This window comes from Ranitomeya variabilis, chromosome 4 (assembly GCF_051348905.1).
Source record: "Ranitomeya variabilis isolate aRanVar5 chromosome 4, aRanVar5.hap1, whole genome shotgun sequence".
Taxonomy (NCBI): Eukaryota; Metazoa; Chordata; class Amphibia; order Anura; family Dendrobatidae; genus Ranitomeya; species Ranitomeya variabilis.
This window is the reverse complement of record NC_135235.1, coordinates 238,263,764-238,281,588: the sequence shown is the minus strand read 5'-3', so window position 1 is coordinate 238,281,588 and position 17,825 is coordinate 238,263,764. Positions and strand designations below refer to the sequence as shown.

Here is a 17,825-nt window from a genome sequence, read left to right as displayed (position 1 = left end):
AGCCTTCCACGGCCTGGACAGCCTTTGAAAGTTTCCTCCCGTGCCGAGGCCAGGCTTGTCCAAAGAGTCAAGGCTAACCCAAGGACAACAAGGAAGGAGCTCCGGGAAGATCTCATGGCAGTGGGGACATTGGTTTCAGTCAATACCATAAGTAACGCACTCCACCGCAATGGTCTCCGTTCCAGACGAGCCCGTAAGGTACCTTTACTTTCAAAGCGTCATGTCAAGGCTCGTCTACAGTTTGCTCATGATCACTTGGAGGACTCTGAGACTGACTGGTTCAAGGTTCTCTGGTCTGATGAGACCAAGATCGAGATCTTTGGTGCCAACCACACACGTGACGTTTGGAGACTGGATGACACTGCATACGACCCCAAGAATACCATCCCTACAGTCAAGCATGGTGGTGGCAGCATCATGCTGTGGGGCTGTTTCTAAGCCAAGGGGCCTGGCCATCTGGTCCGCATCCATGGGAAGATGGATAGCATGGCCTACCTGGAGATTTTGGCCAAGAACCTCCGCTCCTCCATCAAGGATCTTAAGATGGGTCGTCATTTCATCTTCCAACAAAACAACGACCCAAAGCACACAGCCAAGAAAACCAAGGCCTGGTTCAAGAGGCAAAAAATCAAGGTGTTGCAGTGGCCTAGTCAGTCTCCTGACCTTAACACAATTGAAAACTTGTGGAAGGAGCTCAAGATTAAAGTCCACAGACACCCAAAGAACCTAGATAACTTGGAGAAGATCTGCATGGAGGAGTGGGCCAAGATAACTCCAGAGACCTGTGCCGGACTGATCAGGTCTTATAAAAGACGATTATTAGCTGTTATTGCAAACAAAGGTTATTCCACAAAATAATAAACCTAGGGGTTGAATAATAATTGACCCACACTTTTATGTTTAAAATTTATAAAAATTTAACTGAGCAACAAAACTTTTTGGTTTGTAAGATTTATGCATCTGTTAATAAATCCTGCTCTTGTTTGAAGTTTGAAGGCTCTAACTTATTTGCATCTTATTAAACCTGCAAAATCTGCAGGGGGTTGAATACTACTTGTAGGCACTGTATACACTGCACAGTACCACACCTCCTGTATATATACACTGCACAGTACCGCTCCTCCTGTCCTGTATATATACACTGTACAGTACCACTCCTCCTGTCCTGTATATATACACTGCACAGTACCTCTCCTCCTGTATATATACACTGCACAGTACCACTCCTCCTGTCCTGTATATATACACTGCACAGTACCACTCCTCCTGTCCTGTATATATACACTGCACAGTACCACTCCTCCTGTCCTGTATATATACACTGCACAGTACCACTCCTCCTGTCCTCTATATATACACTGCACAGTACCACTCCTCCTGTCCTGTATATATACACTGCACAGTACCGCTCCTCCTGTCCTGTATATATACACTGCACAGTACCGCTCCTCCTGTCCTGTATATATACACTGCACAGTACCGCTCCTCCTGTCCTGTATATATACACTGCACAGTACCGCTCCTCCTGTCCTGTATATACACACTGCACAGTACCGCTCCTCCTGTCCTGTTTATATACACTGCACAGTACCACTCCTCCTGTCCTGTATATATACACTGCACAGTACCACTCCTCCTGTCCTGTATATATACACTGCACAGTACCACTCCTCCTGTCCTGTATATATACACTGCACAGTACCACTTCTCCTGTCCTGTATATATACACTGCACAGTACCGCTCCTCCTGTCCTGTATATATACATTGCACAGTACCACTCCTCCTGTCCTGTATATATACACTGCACAGTACCACTCCTCCTGTCCTGTATATATACACTGCACAGTACCGCTCCTCCTGTCCTGTATATACACACTGCACAGTACCGCTCCTCCTGTCCTGTTTATATACACTGCACAGTACCACTCCTCCTGTCCTGTATATATACACTGCACAGTACCACTCCTCCTGTCCTGTATATATACACTGCACAGTACCACTCCTCCTGTCCTGTATATATACACTGCACAGTACCACTTCTCCTGTCCTGTATATATACACTGCACAGTACCGCTCCTCCTGTCCTGTATATATACATTGCACAGTACCACTCCTCCTGTCCTGTATATATACACTGCACAGTACCACTCCTCCTGTCCTGTATATATACACTGCACAGTACCACTCCTCCTGTCCTGTATATACACACTGCACAGTACCGCTCCTCCTGTCCTGTTTATATACACTGCACAGTACCACTCCTCCTGTCCTGTATATATACACTGCACAGTACCACTCCTCCTGTCCTGTATATATACACTGCACAGTACCACTCCTCCTGTCCTGTATATATACACTGCACAGTACCACTTCTCCTGTCCTGTATATATACACTGTGTAGCGCCCCCACTGCTGCAGGGCCGAGGGGTACCCGGTACCGGGCCTCTGAGTCTCTGCTCTGGGGTTGTCACGGTGGCTAGGCCCGGTCCGTGACCCTGCTGAGGGGCGTACAGTGATGGGTATGATGTAGATGGTGGTGATGAGGCTGTAGTGGTGCGGTGCAGTAAATAACGAGGACACCAGGTTGCAGTCTCTTTACCTCTTTACTGAAGATCTCTGGGTCCTCAGTCCAGAATACGGTTCACCAGGCTGCGCAAGTCCGGCCGGTCCAATGGCACCTCCAGAGTTCTCTTCACAGGTGGAAATCGGTGCCTTCCTTCTAGCGCTATGTGTTGTGGTCCTTCCCTGCTGTGCTTACGGAAAGTCCCCACAACTGTTGTGTCTGTTTCTTAAGTTCCCTCACAACTCGAGTAGATGATCTTCTGCTAATCCTCCGTCCCTCCCTGGTGTTCATGTTGGGACGGCACCCGTTTGACGGGTAGGCTCGGAGCTCTTCCGGGACCCTAGAGTCGCCCCTCTCCACAAGTTGCCCCCCAAGACTGCATAGGTGATTAAAGTTAGACAGCCCGCCTTAGACTGACTGTCCTGCCGCTGTTTGGAGTATTGCTTGAAGCTGAATGTTATAATACTCCCTCGGCGTTCCGGCCACCGGTTGTGCGCCTCAGTAGGATGTTGCCTCGGTCTTTCAGCACGACTCCTACTGGTATTTCTCCTTTTGCGTGATCTCGTTTCTCACTCAGCACAATCTATCTCTCTTCTAATCCTTCCTTGGGCACCGCCGCTACCCGGAGCAGGCACGGTCCCGTTGCGTTCGTTCAAGTTGCCAAGCCTCTGTCAGGATCCCACCCCTGACAGAGACCCTACTGTATCTTCCCCACAACACCCTCTGCCACAAGGTGTTGCCTGGTTCCAACCCAGTCAGCTTTCTGATCTAACTTCCTGCCTGACCCCCAGTTTACCCACTATGGTGGGGAGTGGCCTAATGAATAGAACCCTTAGCTCCCCCCGGAGGCCCGACTGTGAAATGTATTGGTGTCTGTGATACCTGATCAGATGAACTCCTTCAGTGCCATCAGACGCACCATAGCTCCCCTTAGTGGCGGAGCCATAGTACTGCAACGACCAGGACTCTGGGGCGCTGCAACTGCACAGTACCGCTCCTCCTGTCCTGTTTATATACACTGCACAGTACCACTCCTCCTGTCCTGTATATATACACTGCACAGTACCACTCCTCCTGTCCTGTATATATACACTGCACAGTACCACTTCTCCTGTCCTGTATATATACACTGCACAGTACCGCTCCTCCTGTCCTGTATATATACATTGCACAGTACCGCTCCTCTTGTCCTTTATATATATACACTGCATAGTACCACTTCTCCCGTCCTATATAGTGGGTGTAATTCTCAGCGTTACATTAAAACCTTGTTTAGTTTGGTTTTCATTAAAATATATACGCAGGTGTCATTATTTGCTGCGTTTTTGCTGCTGAAAATTCAAGAACATTAGCATCGACAAAGAGAAATAAAAAAGCACCAAATACGCAACAAAAGCCCAACAAAAAATGCACCTAAACTTGCGGTTTTGACGCAGCTTCTTTCCGGCCAGATCTAGGTTTACAATTTTGTGAATACTGAAACCCATTCCCCTAGTGAGTTTACACCATTTCTGTAAATGTCTGCCGACCCAAGTGTTTTAACTCTAAATTCATCCCTTCTTGTCGGGACAAAAGGAGGTCTGGATTCCCATAACACTGATCTGGTGATCAGCCAGATCGAATCCTGCTGTGACTCTTTCGCATAAGCCTAGCTTATGATGCAGAGGACTATTCTCTCTCTCTCTCTGTTTGTTCGCAGCACTAATCTATGGCGTATGTCATGGAAAATCCCACATTATATAGTCCCACTTTTGATCTCTCCAAATTTTGAAATGACAGACAGGAATACGAGAATCCCAAAAACGATCTGTCCTCTATTATAATCCAAGTATATCATCCAATGAATAGGCACTATGGACTAAAGCTGAACTTAACCAAAGTTGTCCAAAGGCAAGGGATAGTGGTTACCCATGGATCTATACCAACAAACCAAGGTAATAGAGTTGGGACACTACACTCAATTACACAGAACCTTTCACTTGCTTTATCTGTTTCAGAAGTGATTAGTGTCATGATACTTGACAGTAGAGTCCTCTTAGTTATCACATCGCTGCTCTCTCCATAGACAAGTGTATTGAGGCAGTTTACTCACTCTATTATGAAGGACCTCTTTTACTCTGATGTGGTTATTATACGAACATCCAAATTCACTCACACAAGCATATCCGAAGACGTCCGTGACAAATAGCTGTTTCAGGTTCTTAAGACTTGTACTTACAACAGTACAGAGAGGGATTGAGATCAGAGGAAGTAGATCCAAAGAGTTAAAAAAAAACCCTCACTATATTAATGGGCCCATTTCTGCTTTTCGGTCTTCAGCGGACATTCTGATTCAGTTTATCATCGCTTTCAAGACCCGGGTTTCGGCACCAAATTTTGTGGAATAAAAATCAACGTGATGGCTATTCTAAATTAAAAGATTTAATATTTAAAGAGAATCTGACAACTGATATATAGAAACTAATCAGCGGGCATTATGTATTAGACACTGACTGTATGGTTTCAGCCAGGTATATGTGATTCTGAAATGCTGTGCCTTTCCAGAGAAAAATTTTCTTTAATTAAATGCCGATTTTTGGACAAAGCAACATTGGTGACTAGTGAAAAAGGCCGCTCCCTGGTAGTTTCCACCGACTTCGAATGACTGACAGGTCTCACTATATACACGCACCAAGGGCAGAGTCAGACGGCCGTATAACTCTAACTCGTGTGATAGTCGCATCGCACTGCACCGACTGGCCTGGTACCTCTCCTGACCTGAGCAAGACAGCATGATGGATTACTATGCAACTGTCAAGCTCAGGTCACTAGAGCCAAAGCCAGTATGAGTTTTACGATGCGATTCTCGCACGAGAAATACGGCAGTGTGTCTGCCCTAAGGGAGATAACCGTCACTCAAGGAGAGTGAAGAAAATTTTTGTTATACACATGATTATTTCCTTTGTGTGTATTGGAACAACACACACAAAAAAAAGGAAAAATGGCAAGTTGGACTTAATTTCAACCAACCCCCCCCCTCCCCCCCAAGAAAAAACAAAAAGGCTAGACAAAATTGTGGGTACTCAACTTTGTTTCAAGCATGTGATGCTCGTTCACACTCCCCTGTGGCAAGTAACAGTTGTGGCCAATATGAACATCACACCTGAAGCCACATAAAAGGAAAGAAGTTGCCTCAATCCATGCAGTGTGTGTCTGTCTGTGACAAACTAAGCATGGGGAACAGAAAGAGAAGTGAACTGTCTGAGGACTTGAGAACCAAAATTGTTGAAAAATATAAACAATCTTCAGGTTACAAGTCCATCTCCAGACATCTTGATATTAATTTGTCCATGGTGCTCAACATAATCAAGAAGTTTACAACCCATAGCACTGTAGATAATCTCCTTGGATGTTCGACGGCAGAGGAAAATGCTGAAAGATTGCAATGCAAGATGATCTGGAGGTGGATAAGCAGCCTCATTCAGATGATTTGATGGATTCTGATTTTATACTGCAATGTCACATGCCTGTTATATCATTTTGTGAAATCTTTCAATAAAAAGAGTTTAAAAAGCAGCCTCAATCAAGTTCCAAAAAAAAAGCAGGCTGTCCACATATGAATGAAATTAAGTGCTATGGCTGGAGACCTAGGAAGACCCCACTGCTGACACAGAGGCAAAAAAAAGCGAGACCGCAGTTTGCAAAAATGTATGTGAGAAAGCCAAAATCCTTCTTGGAAAGCGACTTGTGGACACATGAGCCCAAGATAAAGCTTTTTGGAAAAACACATCATTCTGCTGTTTATCGAAAACGGAGTGAGGCCTACAAAGAAACGAACACAGTACCTACAGTCAGACATAGTGGAGGGTCAGAGATGTGTTGGGGTTCTGCTGCTTCTGGCACTTGGTGTCTTGATTGTGTGCAAGGCATCATGAACTCTGAAGATTACCAGAGAATTTTGTGTGGCCATTTAGTGCCCTGTGTCAGAATGCTGGGTTTGCGTTCTAGGTCATGGGTCTTGCAACAGGACAATGACCCCAAACATACTTCAAGAAGCCCCCAGAAATGGGTGCAAACAAAATGCTGGAGAGTTCTGAAGTGGCAGCAATGATCTAAAACCTATTGATCCCCTGTGGAGAGATCTTACAATTACTGTTGGGAGAAGGCGCCTTCATATACGAGAGACCGGGGGCAGTTTACAAAAAAAGGGACGAGTCCAAAACTCCAGCTGAGAGGCGCAAGAAGCCTGTGGATGGTTACAGGAAGCGATGGATTGCAGGGATTCATTCCAAAGGGTGCAGCCAAATATTACGATGAAGTTTGTGTGACCTTACAGTTAGGTCCATATATACACTCACTGGCCACTTTATTAGGTACACCTGTCCAACTTCTTGTTAACACTTAATTTCTAATCAGCCAATCACATGGCGGCAACTCAGTGCATTTAGGCATGTAGACATGGTCAAGACAATCTCCTGCAGTTCAAACCGAGCATCAGTATGGGGAAGAAAGGTGATTTGAGTGCCTTTGAATGTGACATGGTTGTTGGTGCCAGAAGGGCTGGTCTGAGTATTTCAGAAACTGCTGATCTACTGGGATTTTCACGCACAACCATCTCTAGGGTTTACAGAGAATGGTCCGAAAAAGAAAAAAAATCCAGTGAGCGGCAGTTCTGTGGGCGGAAATGCCTTGTTGATGCCAGAGGTCAGAGGAGAATGGGCAGACTGGTTCGAGCTGATAGAAAGGCAACAGTGACTCAAATCGCCACCCGTTACAACCAAGGTAGGCCTAAGAGCATCTCTGAACGCACAGTGCGTCGAACTTTGAGGCAGATGGGCTACAGCAGCAGAAGACCACACCGGGTACCACTCCTTTCAGCTAAGAACAGGAAACTGAGGCTACAATTTGCACAAGCTCATCGAAATTGGACAGTAGAAGATTGGAAAAACGTTGCTTGGTCTGATGAGTCTCGATTTCTGCTGCGACATTCGGATGGTAGGGTCAGAATTTGGCGTAAACAACATGAAAGCATGGATCCATCCTGCCTTGTATCAACGGTTCAGGGATGTGCAGCCGACAAATCTGCGGCAACTGTGTGATGCCATCATGTCAATATGGACCAAAATCTCTGAGGAATGCTTCCAGCACCTTGTTGAATCTATGCCACGAAGAATTGAGGCAGTTCTGAAGGCAAAAGGGGGCCCAACCCGTTGCTAGCATGGTGTACCTAATAAAGTGGCCAGTGAGTGTATTTGGACAGAGATAACATTTTTCTAATTTTGGTTATAGACATTACCACAATGAATTTTAAACAAAACAATTCAGATGCAGTTGTAGTTCAGACTTTCAGCTTTCATTTCAGGGTATCCACATTAAAATTGGATGAAGGGTTTGGGAGTTTCAGCTCCTTAACATGTGCCACCCTGTTTTTAAAAGGACCAAAAGTAATTGGACAGATTCAATAATTTTAAATAAAATGTTCATTTCTAGTACTTGGTTGAAAATCCTTTGTTGGCAATGACTGCCTGAAGTCTTGAACTCATGGACATCACCAGACGCTGTGTTTCCACCTTTTTGATGCTCTGCCAGGCCTTCACTGCGGTGGTTTTCAGCTGCTGTTTGTTTGTGGGCCTTTCTGTCTGAAGTTTAGTCTTTAACAAGTGAAATGCATGCTCCATTGGGTTGAGATCAGGTGACTGACTTGGCTATTCAATAATATTCCACTTCTTTGCTTTAATAAACTCCTGGGTTTCTTTGGCTTTATGTTTTGGGTCATAGTCCATCTGTACTATGAAACGACGACCAATCAGTTTGGCTGCATTTGGCTGGATCTGAGCACACAGTATGTCTCTGAATACCTCAGAATTAATTCGGCTGCTTCTGTCCTGTGTCACATCATCAATAAACACTAGTGACCCAGTGCCACTCGCAGCCATGCATGCCCAAGCCATCACACTGCCTCCGCCGTGTGTTACAGATGATGTGGTATGCTTTGGATCATGAGCTGTACCACGCCTTTGCCATACTTTTCTCTTTCCATCATTCTGGTAGAGGTTGCTCTTGGTTTCATTTGTCCAAAGAATGTTCTTCCAGAACTGTGCTGGCTTTTTTAGATGTTTTTTAGCAAAGTCCAGTCTAGCCCTTTTATTCTTGATGCTTATGAGTGGCTTGCACCGTGCAGTGAACCCTCTGTATTTACTTTCATGCAGTCTTCTCTTTATGGTAGATTTGGATATTGATACGCCGACCTCCTGGAGAGTGTTGTTCACTTGGTTGGCTGTTGTGAAGGGGTTTCTCTTCACCATGGAGATTATTCTGCGATCATCCACCACTGTTGTCTTCCGTGGGCGCCCAAGTCTTTTTGCATTGATGAGTTCACCAGTGCTTTCTTTCTTTCTCAGGATGTACCAAACTGTAGATTTTGCCACTCCTAATATTGTAGCAATTTCTCGGATGGGTTTTTTCTGTTTTCGTAGCTTAAGGATGGCTTGTTTCACCTGCATGGAGAGCTCCTTTGACCGCATGTTTACTTCACAGCAAAACCTTCCAAATGCAAGCACCACACCTCAAATCAGCTCCAGGCCTTTTATCTGCTTAATTGAGAATGACATAACGAAGGGATTGCCCACACCTGTCCATGAAATAGCTTTGGAGTCAATTGTCCAATTACTTTTGGTCCCTCTAAAAACAGGGTGGCACATGTTAAGGAGCTGAAACTCCTAAACCCTTCATCCAATTTTAATGTGGATACCCTCAAATGAAAGCTGAAAGTCTGAACTTCAACTGCATCTGAATTGTTTTGTTTAAAATTCATTGTGGTAATTTCTATAACCAAAATTAGAAAAATGTTGTCTCTGTCCAAATATATATGGACCTAACTGTATATCCGATTTGCCTTTTTTTTTTCTTAGTTTTGTTTGTGTTTTACCAATACACACAAAGGAAATCAACATGTATAATAAAACGTGTAATCGCAATAATTTTTTTTGGAGAAATACTTAATTTTCTGGAACAATTTATAGGGTGCCAATGCTTATGGCCATGACTGTATATCCCCGTATGCTGTATCCTGTGTGCTTAGCGTCCGTCTTATGTTGTCCTGTTATTGTGCGGATGATATTTCTGGAGCCACAATTCCCATCAGAATCCTTTCTGCTCGTCTCATACATGACGGCAGAGTAACACTGGTGATCTGGGACATGTTGTGCCGGTCTGGGGTGGGGTGTACACTTAGGATGAGCTGTCATTCTGATGTATTTAGTAATTTTCTATAATTATCACTTTCTAATTATGCAGGTCGTGTTTATTTATACTGAGGAGATATTCTCCCAAATAGAAAACTAATATTAGGGCAGACGCTCGTTTAATGGGGCAGGGGACCATAACACTGTGGAGGACTGCCTGGATGACAATCTACGGTATATAAACATAAGGGTGAATGACCTCGGGGAGATCAAAACATCCAACACCGCGGAGACACCATCACGTGTTTCTCAACGCAGTGATCCAGAACACTGCCCCCATCCCTAATGGGAAATATGCAAATGCATGTAGAAAAGCCACGGAGACACCATCACGTGTTTCTCAACGCAAGCAATGAATAGCCAGGTCTTTCACCGGGAAGGAACAACCACGGGAAGGGCAGCATCCAATAAAGGAAAACCACCTATGCCAAAACATGGTATCCATCCACAGACAGCTGTTTCTGGATATTTGCCCCTCATCAGTGTGGAGTAGGAAACTGGCTATTAGGAGCAGTGCCTGGTGAAAAGACTATAAATATAAGGGTGAATGACCTCTGGGAGATCAAAACATCCAACACCGCGGAGACACCATCACGTGTTTCTCAACGCAGTGATCCAGAACACTGCCCCCATCCCTAATGGGAAATATGCAAATGCATGTAGAAAAGCCGCGGAGACACCATCACGTGTTTCTCAACGCAAGCAATGAATAGCCAGGTCTTTCACCGGGAAGGAACAACCACGGGAAGAGCAAATACCCCGAAACAGCTGTCTGTGGATGGATACCATGTTTTGGCATAGGTGGTTTTCCTTTATTGGATGCTGCCCTTCCCGTTGTTGTTCCTTCCCGGTGAAAGACCTGGCTATTCATTGCTTGCGTTGAGAAACACGTGATGGTGTCTCCGCTGCTTTTCTACATGCATTTGCATATTTCCCATTAGGGATGGGGGCAGTGTTCTGGATCACTGCGTTGAAAAACACGTGATGGTGTCTCCGTGGTGTTGGATGTTTTGATCTCCCAGAGGTCATTCACCCTTATGTTTATAGTCTTTTCACCAGGCACTGCTCCTAATAGCCAGTTTCCTGCTCCACACTGATGAGGGGCAAATACCCCGAAACAGCTGTCTGTGGATGGATACCATGTTTTGGCATAGGTGGTTTTCCTTTATTGGATGCTGCCCTTCCCGTGGTTGTTCCTTACCGGTGAAAGACCTGGCTATTCATTGCTTGCATTGAGAAACACGTGATGGTGTCTCCGCGGCTTTTCTACATGAATCTACGGTATATGGCGCCCTATACACAGGGGGCTGTATATAGAGATGTCCAAATTCTGGAAAAGCTACTACCCCTATGGGATCCATGATTGTGTCACTAGCCGATAGGCTTGTGATAAGTCCTTGCATATAACACAGGCTGGACACAAGTGTATACCTGACTCATGGCCGTGTTTTATTATCAAAGGGTATCTCCACCCAAAACTCCTCACCCACGGCAGTCACCTGTGCATTACGTAGTGTAAGACGTCTACCAGCTGACAACCAACCTGTATATCCTGTCAGAGAGGTTAACAGCCCTGCCCCCTGCTAATGACATCACTAATTAGTGATGTGATCTTAACTAATTGCCCATTGAAAGCTGTGTCACCCAGCCGGACCGTGGCATGATGGTTTAGTGACACATTACCTGCACTCGTGTTTCCTGGTTGTCAGGATTCCTGCAGAACTCGAAGGTTGATGAGCCGTCTCAGATATTCTCGTTATTTCACCTGCGGCTGCTCGTGACGGTAGAGAAACGAGTCAGGACTCGGATATCCATAACCCCGGGAATCATGCGATCTCTGACATTCCCCGGCCTGGTCCTTATGGTGCATAGAACCCATTATTTCGGGTCACTCTGCAGAGAACGCCGCTACCTGTGACCCTGAGGAACATCTACTCCAGTCACATCCAGAGCTGCTGAAAGCCTATCTCCGTGTACTGCCATGTGATCTGAAGCTCTGGGGACAGACGTGGGTCACCACGGTTTGGTTCTGGTAGACCATCGTCTTTTGTTAAGAGACCTGCGTGTTCGGGGGTCTCAAGCTGCTCGATGGTGATGGCTGCCATGTCTGAGGCCTGTGAGTACCCCTAATAAAGAGCTAGGGAGGTTGGGGACTGGGCTCGGACTGGCCCAAAGAGGAACAGGGGAATCACCCGGTGGGCCCCCAACCTCACTGTATGGGCCCCCAACCTCACTGTATGGGTAGTACATGGCATAATTCACTTGATTCACTGCAGCAAAAACCCCGGTCCCAGGCGCAGTTTGTTTAAAAATAAACATGAGTGCTTTAATCACCCTCCCCGGGTCCAGCATAAGTCTCCTTCACTGCTTTAAGTATCTGATGTCATGTCTAAAGCGCTGCCGCTAATCACTGAACTTAGCGGCTCCTGCAGTGTTTGGGGGCAGATCTCTACCGGCTGATGTGGGGGAAGGTCGCATTCGACTTTTGTTCAGTTATCATCTATTTTGTTAATATATTTATGATATTTTTATTTATAATACAATCGACCATTCGAACTAATGCAAAACTTAGGAAAATTCTTCCTGCCATTCTGGAAGATGGGACCATTGATGAATGGGTGACAGTGACTGGGATTTCATGGAGCTCCTCTTGGCTAATTTTAGCAGCGTCTGCGCCTGTTCAGGACTTTTTACTTACTAGACTGATGTGAACATTTGTGGAATGTCCGAGTCTCGCCCTGACCCTCTCGCCCTGACCCTTTCGCCCTCTATGGGGTGCGCTATGGAGCTGCTCTGCAATATAATTTGTGTTAGGGACCTTACAAATATGCACAAAAATCCTCTGTGCTGTATTTTCTTGTCAGTGGATACATAGAGTTGACTGCTGAAATCCTCTACACTGCGCAAAATCAGATGGGTGCAGCTGTAGGGAATGATTGGGGGTGCCTGCACCTCTGAGCTGGGGGCTCTTACACTGTAGAGGGCTCATTTTCTGACTAGCTTTCATGGTGATTTTATGATGTGAAGTCCCCCCTCCCGACCTCCCCACATCTGATATCAGAAATCAATATATTCTGCAGAAAATGTAAAGTTCTGTGGAATATGTTGGCGCTATAGAAAAAAAATATATTCTTATATAGCTTGTCTTGTGGACCCCCATCCTCTGCTTCCAATCAGGCGCTGTAACAAGGGTTACAGGGTTTGGACGCCCCCTCCGTGAGTCTGCAGTACTGCGAGAAGGAAACGGAGACTCTTGGGGGAGATATGACAGTTTCTGCATCTCCATGTGGTGCTGTGCACTGTGTGTGCGTGTGTGTGTATATATATATATATATATGTATGTATGTATGTATGTATGTATGTATGTATGTATGTATGTATGTATGTATGTATGTATGTATGTATGTATGTATGTATGTATGTATGTATGTATGTATGTACAGTGCCTACAAGTAGTATTCAACCCCCTGCAGATTTAGCAGGTTTACACATTTGGAATTAACTTGGCACTGTGACATTTGGACTGTAGATCAGCCTGGAAGTGTGAAATGCACTGCAGCAAAAAATAATGTTATTTCTTTGTTTATTTTTTTTTTAAATTGGGAAAAGTTTTTTCTGAGGGTCATTTATTATTCAACCCCTCAACCCACCAGAATTCTGTTTGGTTCCCCTAAAGTATTAAGAAGTAGTTCAGGCACAAAGAACAATGAGCTTCACATGTTTGGATTAATTATCTCTTTTTCCAGCCTTTTCTGACTATTTAAGACCCTCCCCAAACTTGTGAACAGCACTCAAACATGGTCAACATGGGAAAGACAAAGGAGCATTCCAAGGCCATCAGAGACAAGATCGTGGACGGTCACAAGGCTGGCAAGGGGTACAAAACCCTTTCCAAGGAGTTGGACCTACCTGTCTCCACTGTTGGGAGCATCATCCGGAAGTGGAAGGCTTATGGAACTACTGTTAGCCTTCCACGGCCTGGACAGCCTTTGAAAGTTTCCTCTCGTGCCGAGGCCAGGCTTGTCCGAAGAGTCAAGGCTAACCCAAGGACAACAAGGAAGGAGCTGCGGGAAGATCTCATGGCAGTGGGGACATTGGTTTCAGTCAATACCATAAGTAACGTACTCCACCGCAATGGTCTCCGTTCCAGACGAGCCCGTAAGGTACCTTTACTTTCAAAGCGTCATGTCAAGGCTCATCTACAGTTTGCTCATGATCACTTGGAGGACTCTGAGACTGACTGGTTCAAGGTTCTCTGGTCTGATGAGACCAAGATCGAGATCTTTGGTGCCAACCACACACGTGACGTTTGGAGACTGGATGGCACTGAATACGACCCCAAGAATACCATCCCTACAGTCAAGCATGGTGGTGGCAGCATCATGCTGTGGGGCTGTTTCTCAGCCAAGGGGCCTGGCCATCTGGTCCGCATCCATGGGAAGATGGATAGCACGGCCTACCTGGAGATTTTGGCCAAGAACCTCCGCTCCTCCATCAAGGATCTTAAGATGGGTCATCATTTCATCTTCCAACAAGACAACGACCCAAAGCACACAGCCAAGAAAACCAAGGCCTGGTTCAAGAGGCAAAAAATCAAGGTGTTGCAGTGGCCTAGTCAGTCTCCTGACCTTAACCCAATTGAAAACTTGTGGAAGGAGCTCAAGATTAAAGTCCACGTGAGATACCCAAAGAACCTAGATAACTTGGAGAAGATCTGCATGGAGGAGTGGGCCAAGATAACTCCAGAGACCTGTGCCGGCCTGATCAGGTCTTATAAAAGACGATTATTAGCTGTAATTGCAAACAAAGGTTATTCCACAAAATATTAAACCTAGGGGTTGAATAATAATTGACCCACACTTTTATGTTTAAAATTTATAAAAATTTAACTGAGCAACAAAACTTTTTGGTTTGTAAGATTTATGCATCTGTTAATAAATCATCTTATTAAACCTGCTAAATCTGCAGGGGGTTGAATACTACTTGTAGGCACTGTATGTATGTATGTATGTATGTATGTATGTATGTATGTATGTATGTATATATATATATATATATATATATATATATATATATATACATAAAAAATATATATAAAAGTATATATTATTTCTATAGCACCATTGATTCCATGGTTCTGTACATGTGAATGGGTTACATACAAATTATAGATATCACTTACAGCAAGCTAACAATGACAGACTGATACAGAGGGGCGAGGACTCTGCCCTTGCGGGCTTACATTCTACAGGATGGTGGGGACGGAGACAATAGGTTGAGGGTTGCAGGAGCTCCGGTGTTGGTGAGGCGGTAGCTCCGGTGTTGGTGAGGCGGTAGCTCCGGTGTTGGTGAGGCGGTAGCTCCGGTGCTGGTGAGGCGGTAGCTCCGGTAGTGGTGAGGCGGTAACTCCGGTGTTGGTGAGGCAGTAGCTCCGGTGTTGGTGAGGCGGTAGCTCCGGTGTTGGTGAGGCGGTAGCTCCGGTGTTGGTGAGGCGGTAGCTCCGGTGTTGGTGAGGCGGTAGCTCCGGTGTTGGTGAGGCGGTAGCTCCGGTGTTGGTGAGGCGGTAGCTCCGGTGTTGGTGAGGCAGCGGGGTCAGTGCAGGCTGTAGGCTTTCCTGAAGAGATGGGTTTTCAGGTTCCGCCTGAAGGATTCGAATGTGGTTGATAGTCGGACGTGTTGGGGCAGAGAGTTCCAGAGGATGGGGGATATTCGGGAGAAGTCTTGGAGGCGGTTGGGTGAGGAGCGAATAAGTGTGGATAAGAGGAGGTGGTCTTGGGAGGACCGGAGATTACGTGAGGGAAGATATCGGGAGATTAGGTCAGAGATATATGGAGGAGACAGGTTATGGATGGCTTTGTAGGTCAGTATTAGTAATGTGAACTGGATACGCTGAGGGAATGAGAGCCAGTGAAGAGATTTGCAGAGGAGGGAAGCGGAGGAGTAGCGAGGAGAGAGATGAATTAGTCGGGCAGCAGAGTTAAGGATGGACTGGAGGTGTGCAAGGGTGTTAGCAGGGAGGCCACAGAGGAGGATGTTGCAGTAGTCGAGGCGGGAGATGAGGGCATGCACAAGTATTTTAATAGATTGACGGTTGAGGAAAGGACGGACTCTGGAGATATTTTTGAGCTGGAGGCGACTGGAGGTGGACAGAGCTTGGATGTGCGGTTTGAAGGACAGGGCAGAGTCGAGGGTTACTCCGAGGCAGCGGACTTCCGGTACGGGGGAAAGCATGATGTCATTGATTGCGATAGATCGGTCAGGTAAGGAAGAAAGATAGATATATATATATATATATATATATATATATATATATATATATATATATATATATATATATATATATATATATACACATATATACAGTACAGGCCAAACGTATGGACACACCTTGTCATTTAAAGATTTTTCTGTATTTTCATGACTATGAAAATTGTACATTCACACTGATGATATCAAAACTATGAATTAACACATGTGGAAATTATATACTTGACAAAACAAATATGAAACAACAGAAATTATGTCTTATATTCTATGTTCTTCAAAGTAGCCACCTTTTGCTTTGATGACTGCTTTGCACACTCTTGGCATTCTCTTGATAAGCTTCAAGAGGTAGTCACCGGGAATGATCTTCCAACAATCTTGAAGGAGTTCCCAGAGATGCTTAGCACTTGTTGGCCCTTTTGCCTTCACTCTGCAGTCAGGGTACAGGTCTGGTGACTGTGGAGGCCAGGTCATCTGGCTTACCCCATCACTCTCCTTCTTGGTCAAATAGCCCTTACACAGCCTGGAGGTGTGTTTGGGGTCATTGTCCTGTTGAAAAATAAATGATGGTCCAACTAAACGCAAACCGGATGGAATAGCATGCCGCTGGACGATACTGTGGTAGCCATGCTGGTTCAGTATGCCTTCAATTTTGAATAAATCCCCAACAGTGTCACCAGCAAAGCACCCCCACACCATCACACCTCCTCCTCCATGCTTCACGATGGGAACCAGGCATGTAGAGTCCATCCGTTCACCGTTTTCTGCGTCACACAAAGACACGGTGGTTGGAACCAAAGATCTCAAATTTGGACTCATCAGACCAAAGCACAGATTTCCACTGGTCTAATGTCTCTTCTGCTTGTTGCCTGTCCTTAGCAGTGGTTTCCTACTAGCAGCTATTTTACCATGAAGGCCTGCTGCACAAAGTCTCCTCTTAACGGTTGTTGTAGAGATGTGTCTGCTGCTAGAACTCTGTGTGGCATTGACCTGGTCTCTAATCTGAGCTGCTGTTAACCTGCGATTTCTGAGGCTGGTGACTCGGATAAACTTATCCTCAGAAGCAGAGGTGACTCTTGGTCTTCCTTTCCTGGGGAGGTCCTCATGTGAGCCAGTTTCTTTGTAGCGCTTGATGGTTTTTGCCACTGCACTTTGGGACACTTTCAAAGTTTTCCCAATTTTTCGGACTGATTGACCTTCATTTCTTAAAGTAATGATGGCCACTCGTTTTTCTTTACTTAGCTGCTTTTTTCTTGCCATAATACAAATTCTAACAGTCTATTCAGTAGGACTATCAGCTGTGTATCCACCAGACATCTGCACAACACAACTGATGGTCCCAACCCCATTTATAAGGCAATAAATCCCACTTATTAAACCTGACAGGGCACACTTGTGAAGTGAAAACCATTCCCGGTGACTACCTCTTGAAGCGCATCAAGAGAATGCCAAGAGTGTGCAAAGCAGTCATCAAAGCAAAAGGTGACTACTTGAAGAACCTAGAATATAAGACATAATTTCAGTTGTTTCACACTTTTTGTTAAGTATTTAATTCCACATGTGTTAATTCATAGTTTTGATGCCTTCAGTGTGAATGTACAATTTTCATAGTCATGAAAATACAGAAAAATCTTGAAATGAGAAGGTGTGTAGAAACTTTTGGTCTGTACTGTATATATATATTTATTATACATGTGTATATATACAGGACAGGAGAAGTGGTACTGTGCAGTGTATATATACAGGACAGGAGGAGTGGTACTGTGCAGTGTAT

At 45.1% G+C, this 17,825-nt stretch overlaps 1 protein-coding gene across 6 annotated transcripts in view; it reads left to right on the top strand.

Moving 5' to 3' along the window:
* The window catches only part of ARHGEF10L (Rho guanine nucleotide exchange factor 10 like), a 90,095-nt gene that overhangs the window by 22,397 nt on the left and 49,873 nt on the right, over positions 1–17,825 (top strand). The window contains exon 1 of one of the 6 annotated variants that reach the window (XM_077260351.1): positions 11,782–11,903. The exons of the other annotated variants lie outside the window; for them this stretch is intronic. Within the exon in view, the coding sequence (XP_077116466.1) occupies positions 11,876–11,903 (28 nt within the window). The 5' untranslated portion in view covers positions 11,782–11,875. Of the gene's footprint in view, positions 1–11,781; positions 11,904–17,825 lie in introns of those variants that run through there. 6 annotated transcript variants of the gene reach the window in all.